General features: G+C 39.9%; 1 protein-coding gene across 1 annotated transcript in view; it reads right to left on the reverse strand.

Moving 5' to 3' along the window:
- Positions 1–17,492, reverse strand: part of epha6 (eph receptor A6) — a 754,868-nt gene that overhangs the window by 21,587 nt on the left and 715,789 nt on the right. The window contains exon 16 of the mRNA XM_063050836.1: positions 3,948–4,097. Within this exon, the coding sequence (XP_062906906.1) occupies positions 3,948–4,097 (150 nt within the window). The remainder of the gene's footprint in view (positions 1–3,947; positions 4,098–17,492) is intronic.

A 17,492-nucleotide genomic window follows, 5' to 3' on the forward strand; every position in this document is an offset into this window, starting at 1 on the left:
CTCAAAGGCATACAGGCTGATCAACAAAATGATCAGGGATTAAGGACTGATGAATCCTTACTTTTATTGCAAGACAAGAGAGTGGTGATAATGTTAAACAGGTGATTATATGCTAATTGCTTTCAGTACAAACATACAACCATACAACATAAAAATGGTGCTTAGAATGAAGACCAACAAAAAATGAATTGAATGTGCAGCCTCACCATCCATTCCATTTCACTCTTTCAGTGTGCAAGCAAGTTTTAAATTGGATACCTTCAAGTTTAGTTGATCCCTAGTTTGACCATATACTAGCATACCAAGAGTTAATTTCAAAAATAAAAAGATAAAACGAACCTTTAAAATCTGTACTGATAAATTACAAAAAGAGCAACATATTAAAGTCAAACTTTTGATTGCACATTTGATAGCAGCAGCTAAACAGTCACAAACATGGAAAACTGATTGCTTCTCAAACTATAATTCTAAATGTATCAATACTGTTGCAGCCACATGGCTATTAGAATATTACTTTAGGGGGTATTCATCTACACATGAAGTCTTCTTTAAATAACAATGAGAAAACTGGCAATAAGTGTGTCTCAGACTCCACTTTATTAGCAATATTTGTAAGCTATATGGGTAATTGGTTTGTAAAGTTTTAGCTAAAGGATGGAAACTTTTAGAGGATTAAGATTCATATTGAAAACTTCTCCAAATGAAGAATATGCTAACTGTCAACATATTGAAATAGACAAAGCTAGGCATTGTAGTTATAAAATGTTCTCCCACTGAAATTGCTGAGACATTACTCAATGGTGTTCAAAGAGCATTCACACATGAAATCCTTTCTCCTGTATGTGGAACATGTGCTGTCTTAAAGTCTGTATACTGCTCACTATTCGCCTCTGATGTCCTATTAATGTGACACCAATTCTTCTCACGTCACTGGAATAAAACAGAGTAAAGCTGCTGAGATCTGCCGATATGCTAGAGATTGGAAATTTACAGTACAATAGCTTATTGCCAACCAGGTCCAGGAAAGCAGACAATTCAACCTTCTGGTCTGAGAAGGAAACAACTGACAGCTGAGGAAAATGGAAATGAGCGTAAACGTTTTTCATACACGACAGCCTGGAATAAAGGCAGCATGTAATAGAGATTAAAAAAACAAGAGTGACACTGTAATTATTACCTTTCTTTGATCCAACATGTACTATCAACAAAGGTTACAGCACACAAGGTTAACATTTAGTTGCGTCCATGTTAAAAATTGATGATTGGTTCATTATTTCAGAGGATCTGTCCTGGGTCCAACATGTTGATGCCATTACAAAGAAAGCCTTTACTTAGAATTTTGTGGAGATTTGGCATGGCATCTAAAACTTAGACAAACTTCTATAGATGCATGGTAGAAGGTATATTGACTGGTTGCATCATGGCTAGGTATGGAAGCACTAATGCCCTCGAATGAAAAATCCACAATAAGTAGTAGATACGGTCCAGTCTATCATGGGTAAAGCCCTCCCCACCATTAAGCACACCTACACGGAACACTGTTGCAGGAAAGCACCATCTATTATCAAGGACCTCTACCATCCAGGCCAAGCTCTCTTACCACTGCTGCCATCAGGAAGAAGGTACAGGAGCATCAGGACGCACATGACTAGGTTCAGGAATTAGTCCTCAACCATCAGGCTCTTGAACTAAAGGGGATAACTTCACTCAACTTCACTCACCCCATCACTGAACTGTTTCCACAACCTGTGGACTCACTTTCAAGGACTCTTCATCTCATGTTCTCAATAATTATTGTTCATTTATTATTATTGTTATTATTTTCTTTTGTATTTGCACAGTTTGCTGTCTTTTGCACACTGGCTATTTGTCCTGTTGGGTGTGGTCTTTCATTGATTCTATTATGTTTCTTGGATTTACTATGTCCACAAGAAAACAGATCTCAGGGTTCTAAATAGTGACATACAGTGCCTAGAAAAAGTATTCACCCCCTTCCCCAGAAGTTTTCATGTTTTATTGTTTTACAACATTGAATCACAGTGGATTTAATATGGCTCTTCTGGCACGAATCAACAAAAAAAGACTTTCTCATGTAGGTGAAAACAGATCTATACAAAGTGATCTAAATTAATTACAAATATATAACACAAAATAATTGATTGCATAAGTATTCACTTCCTTCAAGTCAGTATTTAGTAGATGCACCTTTGACAGCAATTACAGCCTTGAGTCTGTGTAGATAGGTCTCTATCAGCTTTGCACATCTGGACACTGCAATTTTTCCCCATTATTCTTCTTTACAAAACTGCTCAAGCTCTGCCAGATTGCATGGGGATCATGAGTGAATAGCCTTTTTCAAGTCCAGCCACAAATTCTCAATTGGATTTTGATTATGTGCAGTGTTTGGCTTATGCCAAACATAGTGTTTAGACTGACAGCCTAAAAGCTCAATTTTGGTTTCATCAGACCATAGAACCTTCTTCCAGCTGACTTCAGAGTCTCCCATATGCCTTCTGGAAAACTTCAGCTGAGAATTCATGTGGTTTTTTATCAACCATTGTCGTATGCGCAGTCTCTCCCATCTCGGCCACTGAAGCTTGTAACTCCTCCAGAGTTGTCATAGGTCTCTTGGTGGCCTCCCACACTAGTCCCCTTCTTGTACGGTCACTCAGTTTTTGAGGATGGCCTGCTCTAGGCAGATTTACAGCTGTGCCATATTCCTTCCATTTCTTGATGATTGACTTAACTGTGCTCTGTGATATCCAGTGACTTGGAAATTTTCTTGTATCCATCTCCTGACTTTTGCTTTTCAATAACCTTTTCACAGAGTTGCTTGGAGTCTTCCTTTGACTTCATAATGTAGTTTTTGCCAGGGTACTGACTCACCAGCTGTTGAACCTTCCAAATACAGGTGTATTTTCACTACAATCAGTTAAAACACCTTGACTGCGCACAGGTATCCAAAAACAGTTCTCCATTTAACTAATTATGTGACTTCTAAAACCAATTTGCTGCTCCAGTGATGATATGGTGTGTCCTATTAAATGGGTGTGAATAATTATGCAATCAATTACCTTGTATTTTATATTTGTAATTCACTTAGATCACTTTGTACAGATCTGTTTTCACTTTGACACAAAAGAGTCTTTCCTGTTGATCAGTGTCAAAAAGCCAAATTAAATCCATTGTGATTCAATGCTGTAAAACAATAAAACATGAAAACTTCCGGGGGGGGGTGAATACTTACAGGCACTGTATATGTACTTTGATAGTAAATTTACTCTGAACATTGAAAAAAATTGCATTTTGAGAATGCTCTAATCTGTCCAAACTTAAGTCTGCTTTAGAGTTCAGAATCAGAATCAGGTTTATTATCACCAGCACATGTCGTGAAATTTGCCTGGCATTTTAATCTAATCCTCTATTAAGAATAAGTACAAGTATTTAAAGATGTTTTGGCATTTGAACAAATGAAAATTATAAGTACTCGTGGAAGGGGAAAAGTATGGATGTGAAGTTGTAACGGTAAATAATAAGGGAATTATTGTACATTCTTCTGTATGGAGCATGGAAAAATCAGACATAATGTCCCATATTAGTTTATGAGCTACTTTAAGAAAAAACAGATTCACTGATGATTCTTCATTTCCATAAGTATTCCTTCAAGATTTTTTACCTAAGTTTTTGGGAACAGTGGAGAAGAAACCCAGGTGAATCTTTGATTTCTAGTTATTCATTTTAAGGTTTCCACAATGTCAAATATTGATATGTTAATAAATATGAATTCAAAACAGACTCCCAGATGTTATATCTGGCAAATGACAAAAATGAATTGGAAGATTATAGATCTGTACCTACCATCTGAGGGGTTAACGATGTAATGGCTAGTACTTATTAGGTTGAGATTTGTCACACAATAAAAGTGAATAGCTTAATATTTCACTTACTCAATACTCATCCTTGTGACAGAATCCAAAGTGGTGATGCCTGCAGCCATAAAATTGTTCTTGTATTGATCCATCTTGATTGAGTCCAGCCAATCATTCACTGAGACAAAGAAAGAGAATTCTTGGAGTTCACCCGGTGATTCTGGTAACCTGCATTGAAAGCAAACAGAAGACCTCATCTCTATTCTTTTTTTCCCAACAAATGCACTGGTATTATTTTGTCATCTCCAAAGATATTGCATTTTGTTTCATTTGACAAGAATTCAATTGAGTCTAACACAGGGAAGCATCAACAAAATAGATTTGAGTATCTGTAATATGCATTTGTTTCACTGCCTCAGTTCATCACCTGAACAAAAAAAGGATTTTATTTTCTTAGGTCTGCCATTAGTTAATGCTTAGCGGTAATATTTGTGAATAAACCCAAATTATGCAATGCTCTTCAATATTTAAACAGTTTAGCTTGGGCAAATCTGTCCTGAGCTTCCCACAGGGTTTACGTATTCTTTCTGGGCTACAGTGCCCAGAGATGAATGTATTTCTCCAGATGAGACTTAACTGTATTTGCACACAGCTGTGCAGAAAATCTTAGCCCCTTCATATTCAAGATATTATATAAAATCCAAAAGTAAATCAGTGTTTTGTAATTTTTTAAAAACTTGCTCACTACCTCATAGTGCTTTCAGTATTTGGACATCTAAATTTCTCTGCTCGCCTACAGTTCCTACGTTCTTGTAACCAATAGTGAACTGGTTTATTAAAAGTAATACACACAAAATGCTAGACGAACTCAGCAAGTCAGCTAGCATCTATGGAGGGCAAGCTAGCAGTTGAAGTTTCAGGCCAAGACACTTGGTTCACAGAATTATTTTCCTATCAAAGTTATAATTAAGTGTACACTTAAAACACAGCTTTTAGGAAACTCATCAAAGTATTGAGTACAGGAGTTGGGATGTTATGTTGAAGTTGTATAAGGTGTTGGCGAAGCCGAATTTGGAGATTGTGCGCAGTTCTGGTCACCTCCTACAGGAATAATATCAATAACACTTAAAGAGTGCAGAGAAAATTTACAAGATTGTTGCCTGTGTTATAGGGAAAGGTTAAACAGGTTAGCATTTAATTCTCTAGAGTGTCAGAGAATTAGGGGAGATTTGATAGAGGCATACAAAATTATGAAGAGTATAGGTAGGGTAAATGCAAACAGGCTTTTTCCACTGAGGTTGGGTGAGACTGGAATTAGAGGTCATGAGTTAAGGGTGAAAGGCAAACTGTTTAAGGGTAACATAAGGGAGAACTTCTTCACCAAGAGGGTGGCAAGAATGTGGAATGAGCTACCAGTGGAAATGGTGGATTTGGGTTTGATTTCAACACTTAAAGAGGTATTTGGATAGGTACATGTATAAGAGGGGTATGGAGGGCTATGGTCCAGGTGCAGGTCGATGGGACTAGACAGATTGATAGTTTGGCATGGATTCGGTGGGTCAAAGGGCTTGTTTCTGTGCTGTAGTGTTCTATGACTCTATAAAGGAAACAAGAGTATCGGAGTTTAATACTGCCATGCTTGTCATATTTTAGGCATTACCGTCTGCTTACTCTACTTGTTCTATGTTTTTGATATTTTCTTTCTTCATTTAATTTCCAGAAAATAATTAAATTGACTCCTTAATAAATGGCGATGGAGCTTAGTTCCAAGACAAAACTTTGAAGAATGCTCTTAGCCTTCTGACTTCCAATGCAAACCATGTGATGATGTTCTGCCCAAAAAGAATAAACACACTGAAATGTTTGGGATACAAAAACTGGACAGAAAATGTCTCTGATCAGCAAGAAACAGTCGGCTGAAGGAAATCAGATGGTTGAGCAGCATCCGTGGGAGGAAGGAAATTTTTAATGTTTTAGGTTAAAACCTGGCGTCAGGTCTGAGAGAGGAAAGATGAAATGGCCAAAATAGAGGTGAGAAGGAGACAGGCAAGAAAGGATTCCTAGGTGAGTGACGGACTGAGGAGGGATGTAAGATGACAGACAGGTTGTGCCGGGTAGGAGAGGTGGATGGGGGTGTTGTTGGAAGACTGCGGCAGATGAATGACAGACAGAGGCAGAGAAAGAGAGAGAGAAAAAAGAAAAAAATGACAGATGGAACGAAGTGTCAGAGGAGAGTCTGATGATGGGAGTCAGCTGCTGGAGGGAGATAAGCAGGAACACAAAGTGCTACCAGAGCTGGATTCAGATAAGTAAGGAGGTGAGAATGGAAACAATTCAAGAAGACGAGAGAGGTCACTTTAACAAGGTCCATTTGGAATCAGCTTTAACAGCATTTGAGTGGTTGATAGGCGCAGTATCCAAAGCATAAAAATCTGTCAGGTGGTCCACAATCTAACAATTACACTGTAAAATTGACAGACAGTGAGGAGCAGTTGCTGCTGTTTCTAATTGAAGACCTTGATTCACATGAATATTCTTTCCAGGAATAAAACAACAAAAATTGGCAATAGAAAAGGTATTCAGTGAGACATTCTGAACTTTGGAAATGGAATGCTTGCTAATCTGCTGCATATGCCAGTCTTCTCACCCTAGGAAGGAATACATATCTGAAACAAATCTTTCTTTATCTAGCAGCACTAATGATGTGCAAATAAAGCAAATGGTTATGCAAATTCTCAATATCTTTCTAAGTAATTTTCAATGAATGCCTCATTGTTGATTTTGTTTATGTATTTTAAATTTATGAGATTTGTGATATGATTCAACTTCGTGCTTTATTTTATATAAGATTACTGATATAAATTTAGCAGGTGATTAGTAACAGTTGGTCCAAAATATAATTTCATTACAATTAATAAGCACATAGGGCTCCCAAGAAAATAGAGAGTAATTGAAAAAAATTTTATTTTTGCAGAGACTTTTCCCCAGCAGTGGTAAAAAGTTGCCTTGCACGTTAAAATTTATTTACTACACGAAGTTTTATTATACATTAGTAAAGATACTTCCACTGAGCTTAAAAGCAAAAAAAAGTACCGAAATACCATTTGACATAAATAAGATTCTAGACCATAGGATTCAAGAGGCTGCAAGTTCTGTCGCTAATTTCTGGTGAGGAGAGATGAATATACCAAAATCTAGTGACTGACCAGTGGTGACAGGGAGAATATAGGGCTAGTGGAAGAGACAGGGGTTAGGCAAAACAACAGCTTGACAGGTTTTAAGGATTAGCATGATTAATACAAAATGGGGTATTTTTAGACAAAAAGCATTATCAAAATAGAACTGAGAAGACAAAACTCTAGAGTTTGATATATCTGATGCAATTGTAGACATCACTCCCATCCATTGTTTCCATTTCGGCAGCACAATTTCATTTTCATAAATTGAGTATTTCAGACGAAATTATACAATGATCCGCCGTTTACTGTGGTGAGGCTTCTTATAGCACGCAGATGAAAAACACTGCAGATACTCAAATCTGGAGCAAAAAATGAGCTGCTGGAGAACTCAGCAGATCAGGCAGCATCTGTCATCTCAGGTCGTGACCCTTCATCTGCGGGAGAAAATGGATAGTTTAGGTCCTCCACAGATCAGCTGGCAAGGGTACTTGCATACATTTTTGTTCTCTTCCTACTTCAATCTCAGGTTCTCATTTGCTTTAAAAAGACCACTATTGTCCTGTACCTAGGACAAAAAAAATCCTTTGCGACTTCCACCACCTCCAAAGGAATCCGACCACTAAACATATCTTCACCTCCCTTCCCCTCCGCTCAGTGACTCCCTCAGTGATTCCCTTGTCCAATCGTCCCTCCCCATTAATCTTCCTCCTGGCACTTATCCCAGCAAGTGCCCTAAATGCTACACTGCCCATTCACCTCCCTTCAGGGCCCCACACAGTCCTTTCAGGTGAGACAACACCTGACCTGTGAATCTGCTGGGGTCGTCTATTGTGTCTGGTGCTCCTGATGCAGCCTCCTCTACATTGGTGAGACTCGTCATAAATTGGGGTACTGCTTTGTCGAGCATCTCCACTCCATCTGCCAAATGCGGAACTTCCCGGTGTCCAAACATTTTAATTCCCATTCCCATTCCCATTCTGACATGTCGGTCCATTGCCGTCTCTTTTACCAAGATGAGGCCATCTCAAGGTGGTGGAGCAACAGTTTATATTCCATTTAGGTAGCCTCCAACTTGATGGCATGAATATCAATTTCTCCTTCCAGTTAAAAAAAAATTCTGCCCCCCTCCTTCTTCCTTGCCCCACTCTGGCCTTTTACCTTTTCTTACCTGCCCATCACTTCCCCGGGTTCCCTCCTCCTTCACTTTCTTCTACAGTCAACTCTTCTCTCCTATTAGATTCCTCCTCTCCAGCCCTTTACCTTTCCCACCCTCCTGGCTTCAGTTATCACCTTCTAGCTATCCTCCTTCCCCTCCCCATCAGCAACTTTTTATTCTGGCATCTTCCCTTTCCTTTTCAGTCCTGAAGAGATGTCTTGGCTCAAAACGTCGACTGTTTATCCATTATCATAGACGCTGCCTGACCTGCAGAGTTAGTTCCTCCAGCATTTTGTGTGTGTTGCTTTGGATTTCCAGCATCTACAGACTTCCTTGTGCTTACAAATAAGGTAATGTGCCTTAATGATTACTGCCTGGTAGCTTGGACATTCACAGTCATGAAGTGCTTTGAGAGTCTGGTGAATGGCATACATCAACTCCAGCCTTCCTAACAAAATTGATCCACTGCAATTTGCCTGCCACCAAAACAGCTGATGCCATCTATATTCATCTCTGGAGAATCTAGATAATTGAGTTACCTATGCTAAGTTACTGTTCTTCTTCTTCTTCTATTTCCGGCTGTTTAGACGCATCTAGGCATATTACAGCCCTCCACAGGATGTATAATTAATTATAGAACTTCAAGGAACTCAAATTCTCAAATACAACCTAGTCTCACGTATAAACTGAATAATAGATTCTTCAATCAGATTTTGATTCTTTTGATGGCCAAACAGAGATTTAATAGAAAACCAAAATAAATTTAAGCCAGATAGCCTCTTGAACAACATGCTTCTTTCAATTTTGTATCGATTACAGCTCAGCAAAACATGCCGGACTGTCTCTGGACTACCACAGTCACATAATCCAGTAGGATGTTTTCCCATTATCTTTAAATAATAGTTTAACCCACAATGCCCCAACCTAAGTCTTGTAAATTTCACCATACCTCTACGACTTAAAAGGTAACAGTCTGAGACCTTTTTAACTAGTGGGTGACTAGAAAAATAATGCCTGCTCCTTAATTCATTTTTCCAATCCTCCTGCCACTTCTTCTCTATACCTTTTTTAATCCTACTTCTCAATTCTGCTCTGCCTAGGAGAACTCTAATTTCTACTTGCCTACTCTGTAAGGAAGACTTTGCAATGCCATCCACAATTTCATTTCTCTCCACCCCAGCATGCTCAGGTATCCATGAAAATCTAACTGCACAACCCATCTTCCCTATTCTAAACAGCACCAAAAAGATCTCAATAACTACGTCAGGACGAGCTTTTGATTCATTCCCTTTTATAGACTCGAAGGCAGCAGCAGAATCTGAACAGATGATAACCCTACGTGGTCGAGAGTCTTCTATCCACCATAAGGCCCAGAGAATTGCTAAGAATTCTGTTGCAAAGACAGAAACACCATCTGAAACCCGGTGACCAATCTTAACTCCAAGTTGAGACACATACATCCCAAATCCTGCCCTACTGCTCTCTGGGTCCACTGAGTCATCAGTAAAAATCTTCAAATAAGATGGAGTAAAGGAAATTACAGTGGCATGAGAGAGGAACTGGCCAAAGTTGACTGGAAAGGGACACTGACGGGAATGACAGCAGAGCAGCAGTGGCTGGAGTTTATGCGAGAAGTGAGGAAGGTGCAAGACAGGTATATTCCAAAAAGAAGAAATTTTCGAGTGGAAAAAGGATGCAACCGTGGTTGACAAGAGAAGTCAAAGCCAAAGTTAAAGCAAAGGAGAGGGCATACTATGAAGCAAAAATTAGTGGGAAGACAGAGGATTGGGAAGTTTTTAAAACCTTACAAAAGGAAACCAAGAAGGTCATTAAGAGGGAAAAGATTAACTATGAAAGGAAGCTAATAAATAATATCAAAGAGGATACTAAAAGCTTTTTCAAGTATATAAAGAGTAAAAGACAGGTGACAGTAGATATAGGACCGATAGAAAATGATGCTGGAGAAATTCTAATGGGAGATAAAGAGATGGCAGAGGAACTGAACGAGTATTTTGCATCAGTCAAAGAGGGATGGGTGGCAAGCAAATTTGGTCAACTATGTCTTCCTCAGTCAGTTTCAATTTCACAGCCCAGTTATTAACCAAATCTAAAAATGGGTATCTTTTAATTTTACTTTGGCGCTCCGACTTCCCTTGCAAAAGACACTGTGGACAACTGAGATTGAATCCATTTAGTTTTACCCAATACTGCAGGCCCAACTGAATTCGTCTTAAATGTAGAGGCACTTCTCCCATCTCCACACATAATGCCGGGACTGATGTTGTTCTAAAAGCTCCACAATAGAGTCTAAGTGCTTTGGACTGCACAGTGTCTAGTTTTCCAAGCACTGCCGTAGCAGAGTAACCATAAGCAATACAACCATAATCTATAACTGATTTAATCATAGCTAGATATACTAAGTACATAGTTTCCCACCCTTCTCCCCAGTCGCATCCAGTAATACTTCTCATAACATTTAAAACTTTCTCACACTTTCCAATTGTTTTATCTATATGAACCCTCCAAGTAAGTCTTTCATCAAACCAGACACCTAAAAACTTGAATACCTTGATTTTTTCTACTGGACAATCATATAGACTTAATTCACAATCAGGAATCTTTCTTCTCAAGCCAAAAATCATATATTTGGACTTAGAAGCAGAAATCCTGGAACTCTATTTATTAGTCCAGTTTTCAACTGATCTTAAAGCCTTTTGTACCTGCCTTAATATATACTTGGTGTTTCTTCCTCTTTTCCAGATTGCACCATCGTCTGCAAACAATGATTTGCGAAATCCTGTCCCTACCTGATCAAAGATATCATTCATCATGACATTAAAAAGCACTGGACTAATGACACTTCCTCGAGGGGTACCATTACCTATTTTAACTGACTTGGAGCTTGTTCCGCCTATTCTTACTTGAATTGTCCTCTCCTTAAGGAAATCTTTGATGCAATTAAACATTCTACCTCTAATTCCCGCATCATAGAGTTTAATTAATAAGCTATCCTTCCATAGTGAGTCATATGCTCTTTCAATATCTAGAAATACATTTACCATTACTTCTCTATTTTGAAATGCTTTTTAATATCATGATCTAAAGGAGCAACAGATTCCATTGTTGATCGTCCAGTTCTAAAACCATCTTGAGAGGCAGCAAAATGTCCCTTATTTTCCAAGAAATAAACAAGTCTGTTGGTGACCATTCATTCCATAATTTTACAAAGCACTGACGTTAAAGCTATAGGCCAATACGAACCAGGACTAGACGCGTCCTTACCTGGCTTTAAAACTGGAACTACCACCGCATGCTTCCATTCTACTGGTAATTTTCCTTCTTTCCACACTGAATTAAACAATGCTAGAATTTCTATTAATACAGAGTCATCTAAATGCTTAAGCAATTCATAACACAGTCCATCCCTACCAGAAGTGTTTGAACCTGATTGGACAGCTTCCTGCAATTCCAAAAGGGAGAAAAACAAATTTATGGAGCTATTATCATCCAAACTCCCGTCCAATTTCCAACTTTCCTTTAACATAATTTCCTTTCTCAAATCACCTAACTCTCCAGAACTGTGTAATCCTTGGAACACCTCTACAAACATATCAGCCTTTTCCTTATTGGTTACAGCTTCAATATCTCCTTCCAGCAAAGCTAGGACAGATGGTTTCCTATATATCCCTGACATTCTGTGAATGATCGTCCATAGCTGCTTTATAGGTGTCTTAGGGCTCAGAGTTCCACAAAATCTTCTCCAACTATCCCTCTTTGCATTTTTAATTACTCTCTTTGCTACTGCTTTTTCCTTTTTATACTCCATAACATTATCTAATACTGGGTACTTTCTTAATTTCCTGTAAGCTCTAGTTCTGTTTCTTACTGCTATATCACAATTTTTATTCCACCACAAAACTAGTGCTCGAACCTTAAGTACATTCTGTAGCAGAATAGTCAACTGAGCAACTTCATGAATTATAGAACAGAGGGATTCATTCCTATCGTCTATGGACCCCTCGCTATTAATCTCTTCTATTATATTATCAGCTTTCTCCTGGTACTCATCCCAATGGGCCAAAGAAAAATTATACCTAGCAGACCTCTCCTCAACTTCTACTATCAAATTTCTACCAAATCTACATAATATACCCTACATAATATAGGGTAGTGATCACTTCCTCGTGTGTACCTGTCCATAACATCCCATTCCCCAACCCTAGCTAAGTTTGAGGAAGTGATAGATGAGTCTAAGTGAGTACAAGTATTCTTTACAATATTAAATCTTGTTGGCCTTCCGTTATTTAGCAGTACCATGTTGTATTTAGCTAGAAACTCCTCTATTACCGTTCCATTACTATCTTTACTTTCACTCCCCCACATAGGATTATGGGCTTTGAAATCTCCACCCAGATTACTGGGGATTTTACCTTATTCATAATTTCATCCAAATCTGGTAACATCATATTACCTGGATTATAAAAGTTAATCAGTTATTTGACCACGAGAGCTCCAAACCTCCACAGCCACAAATTCAAGGTTAGATTTAAAATCAAGTCTTCTAAACTGGAGTCCTGTTTTTATGAAAGTTGCACAGCCTCCACCAGATTTACCTGTTCTGTCAGCTCTCAAACTATCATATCCAGGGATTACAAAATCTAAATGAGGCTTTAACCATGCCTCCTGTATACAGATCAAATCAGGCTTGTCTTTGAAGATTCCAACAAATCTTTTTAATTCTTGACTATTTGCAGATAAACTTCTTGCATTCCATTATAATATTAAAAACATCCAAATACTAATTATTGGCCTCTTCATTCACATAAAGCTCCTCCGTACTCTCTGATCCCGACAACTGGGAAGTATTCAGTGATTGTTTGTCTGTCATATACTCATGTAATTTTTATGGCGAAATCTATTTTATATCAAAGAATCTCTCTGCAGCTCCAACAGCTACTTTTATCATATCCGACCTCTTGGCTGTAGTTTTAGCCCCGACCAGTACATCAATAACAAACGCCACAAAACACTCTTTAGTCATCAACAACATGCCTGAAGGAACCATAGTTGGAGAACTCGGAATGAACTGACTCCCCATCATTCCAATCTTTTCTTTACTTATCCTTTGCTCTCTATCAACTTTCTTTACTGCTTCAGCATATGATATTTTTTGTTGGATACTAACGTCCTGAATCTGCTTTGCCTTACTAAAATACTCACATCCTCTGAACGCCGCTATATGGTCCCCTCCACAGTTACTGTGTTTAGGCACCGCTGCCTTACATGCTTTAATATCACGTTCCTCTCCATATTTCATACATCTTCTTTTACCTCCACATGAACCAGCAACATGTCCAAATCTCTGGCAATTATAACAGTGTAAGGGAAACCTAATATATTCTCTAACTTGATAAGACATGCACCCAAGATAGACTCTAGTTGGAAGAATATCACCTGCAAAAACCAGTAGAACAGGAAAATCCCAATTACCACCTTCTCTTGATAATAATCGTTCGGCTTCAATCACTCGATCACCTTTAATATTGTCCAAAATTTCCTTTTCAGTCATGTCAGACCAAATACCATACACTACCCCCTTAACTCCCTTCCTTTCTTTCGGAGTAATACACTCCACGTTCATAACCAATTTTCCCACCATTTTAGCACTGTTATATTGGTCAATATCTTTGCAACAAATTTTCAGCAATCCATTAGACAAAATCTTGGCCTGGAATCCTTTACCTATTTGGTTCTCTAATGCTGCTGCCACTCTCAAAGGATCAAGGACTCTAAATCCTCCTCCCCCTTCCTTCCGACCTTTAATTTTATACAGAACTATAAATTCCTTCAATTCACCCATTTTCCTCGATTTGTTGTCCCCCATTACTTCAGGTCTTTCACTTGATGCTCCCCTTTTTTGGCTATCCTTACTTCTGGAGTATTCCACAGTCTCCCGCCCTCCTCCTTCAATCTCAACCACCCCCCCCTCCCTTTTGCAGCCATAAGCTACAAATTAACCCTTTCCAAACTACTAGGCTCCTCCACGCCAAGTTATTGCTTGTTGACTACAGCTCTTGTCTTTAATACCATAATTCCAAGCAAACTCATCTCCAAACTCCTAGACCTGGGACTCTACATTTCCCTTTGCAATTGGATCCTTGACATTCTGACCAACAGACCACAATCAGTCAGGACAGGCACCAAAACCTCAGCCTCAATTATTCTCAACACCGGTGCCCCACCAGATTGCAGCCTCTCCCCTACTCTACTCACTATATATTCACAGCTGCAGGGCGCTATTCAGCTTTAACTCCATCTACAAGTTTGCAGATGATTCCACTGTAGCAGTCTGTATCTCAAATAACAAAGAATCAGAGTACAGGAAGGAGATAGATAACCTAGTGGCATGCCACGACAACAATATTCCCTTCAATGTCATCAGTAGAAAAGAGCTGGCCATTGACATTGGAAAGGGGTGCAGTACACACACCTATTTGCATCAGTGGGTCTGAAGTTTGAAAGCTTCAAGTTCTGAAGAGTGAACGTCACCAACAGTCTGTCTTGGTCCAATCATGTAGCCAAGAAACACCTCCCAGCCTCTGCTTCCTCAGGATGCTAAAGAAATTTGGCATGTCCCATTTGACCCTCACTAATTTTTATCATGTGCATTTTATCCAGATGTAGATGAATCAGAATCAGAATCAAGTTTATTATCACTGGCAGGTGTCGTGAAATTTGTTAACTTTTCCGCAGCAGTTCAATGCAATACATAATATAGAAGAGGAATATAGTGAGAAAAGGGCATGCCTTCGGTGCTGTGGGCCCTTAGTAATGGACGGTGCCTTTCTGAGTCACTGCTCCTTAAAGATGTTCTGGGTACTTCGTAGGCTAGTACCTAAGATGGGGCCGACGAAATTTATGACCCACTGCAGCTTCCTTTGGTCCTGTGCAGTAGCCCCGCCCCCCACACTAGACAGTGATGCAGCCTGTCAGAATGCTCTCCATGGTACATCTATAGAAGTTTTTGAGTGTATTTGTTGACATACCAAACCTCTTCAAACTCCTAATGAAGTACAGTCACTGTACTGCCTTCTTCATAGCTGCTTCAGTATGTTGGGACCAGGTTAGGTCCTGAGAGATCTCGATATCTAGGAACTTGAAACTGGGATGGGGGGAGCGGAAGGGGAGGAGGGGTGGCATTACTGGTCAGGGATACCATTACAGTTACAGAAAGGGTGGGTAATGTAGCAGGATCCTCTTTTGAGTCAGTATGGGTGGAAGTCAGGAACAGGAAGGGAGCAGTTACTCTATTGGGAGTATTCTATAGGCCCCCTGGTAGCAGCAGAGATACCGAGGAGCAGATCGGGAGGCAGATTTTGGAAAGGTGCAAAAATAACAGGGTTGGTATCAGGGGTGACTTTAACTTCCGTAATATTGATTGGCACCTGATTAGTTCCAAGGGTTTGGACAGGGCAGAGTTTGTTAAGTGTGTCCAGGACAGATTCCTGTCACAGTATGTTGACAGGCCGACTAGGGCGAATGCCATACTAGATCTAGAATTAGGTAACGAACCAGCTCAGCTCACAGATCTCTCAGTGGGTGAGCATCTGGGGGATAGTGACCACCACTCCCTGGCCTTCAGCATTATCATGGAAAAGGATAGAATTAGAGAGGACAGGAAAAATTTTAATTGGGGAAGGGCAAATTATGAGGCTATAAGGCTAGAACTTGCGGGTGTGAATTGGGATGATGTTTTTGCAAGGAAGTGTACTATGGAAATGTGGTCGATGTTTAGGTTTCTCTTGCAGGATGTTAGGGATGAATTTGTCCCGGTAAGGAAGATAAAGAATGGTAGGGTGAAGGAACCATGGGTGACAAGTGAGGTGGAAAATAGTCAGGTGGAAGAAGGCAGCATACATGAGGTTTAGGAAGCAAGGATCAGATGGGTCTATTGAGGAACATAGGGTAGCAAGAAGGGAGCTTAAGAAGGGGCTGAGGGGAGCAGGAAGGGGGCATGAGAAGGCCTTGGCGAGTAGGGTAAAGGAAAACCCCAAGGCATTCTTCAATTATGTGAAGAACAAAAGGAGAACAGGAGTGAAGGTAGGACTGATTAGAGATAAAGGTGGGAAGATGTGCCTGGAGGCTGTGGAAGTGAGCGAGGTCCTCAATGAATACTTCTCTTCGGTATTCATCAGTGAGAGGGAACTTGATGACGGTGAGGACAATATGAGTGAGGTTGATGTTCTGGAGCATGTTTATAGATAGATAGATATACTTTATTAATCCTGAGGGAAATTTGGTTTCGTTACAGCCGCACCAAGAATAGAGCGTAAGTATAGCAATACAAAAAACCCCAATAATCAAACACCAAAGTGCAAACTATGCCAGATGGAAAAAAGTCCAGGACCAGTCTATTGGCTCAGGGTGTCTGACCCTCCATGGGAGGAGCTGCACATTCGATGGCCACAGGCAGGAATGACCTCCCGTGCCGCCAAGTGTTGTATCTCGGTGGAACGTGGTCGAAGTCCAACAGTAAAAAGTTCAATATCCAGTCTGCAAACACGTTCCTCGATTGTAATATACCCCGGATTGCACCATCTGTTGTTAGCCAGAACAGTAAGCACTCAACTCCTTTACGCTTACCGCTCTCAGTGCACTTCCGGTCAGCCGGAACGGTATTACCCACCGAACTCCTCTTCTCCAAAAGTCTCTGTTGTCTCGACCCGGTCCTCTTTCCTCGACTTTGTGATCCCCCTCTGTGTGTTTTCCTCTGGATTTCAGCAGGGGTGTCCACAGCTCTGTTCGCTAAGCTGGCCGGTCTTTGCTGGTCCGTGGAATACACAATGTGACCTTGCTTCTGTCCCACGTGTCGGGATGTAACCACTTCCAGCGCTAAAGAAAACCCAAATAAAACTCTCTCTACCAGCATGTTAGAGAGGGTGCAGCTTCGACATGTTACCGTGAGAAAAAAAATACAAAAAATAACATAAATTGAAAAGTAAGAAGAAGAAAGTAAGAATACTAAGGCAGAGGAGGAATTGGAGTTATTAAAATACATTAGGACAGATAAGTCCCCGGGGCCTGACGGAATATTCCCCCAGCTGCTCCACGATGCGAGGGAAGAGGTTGCTGAGCCTCTGGCTAGGATCTTTATGTCCTCGTTGTCTACGGGAACGGTACCGGAGGATTGGAGGGAAACGAATGTTGTCCCCTTGTTCAAAAAAGGTAGTAGAGATAGTCCGGGTAATTATAGACCAGTAAGCCTTACGTCTGTGGTGGGAAATCTGT

Source organism: Mobula hypostoma, chromosome 6, assembly GCF_963921235.1.
Source record: "Mobula hypostoma chromosome 6, sMobHyp1.1, whole genome shotgun sequence".
Classification (NCBI taxonomy): Eukaryota; Metazoa; Chordata; class Chondrichthyes; order Myliobatiformes; family Myliobatidae; genus Mobula; species Mobula hypostoma.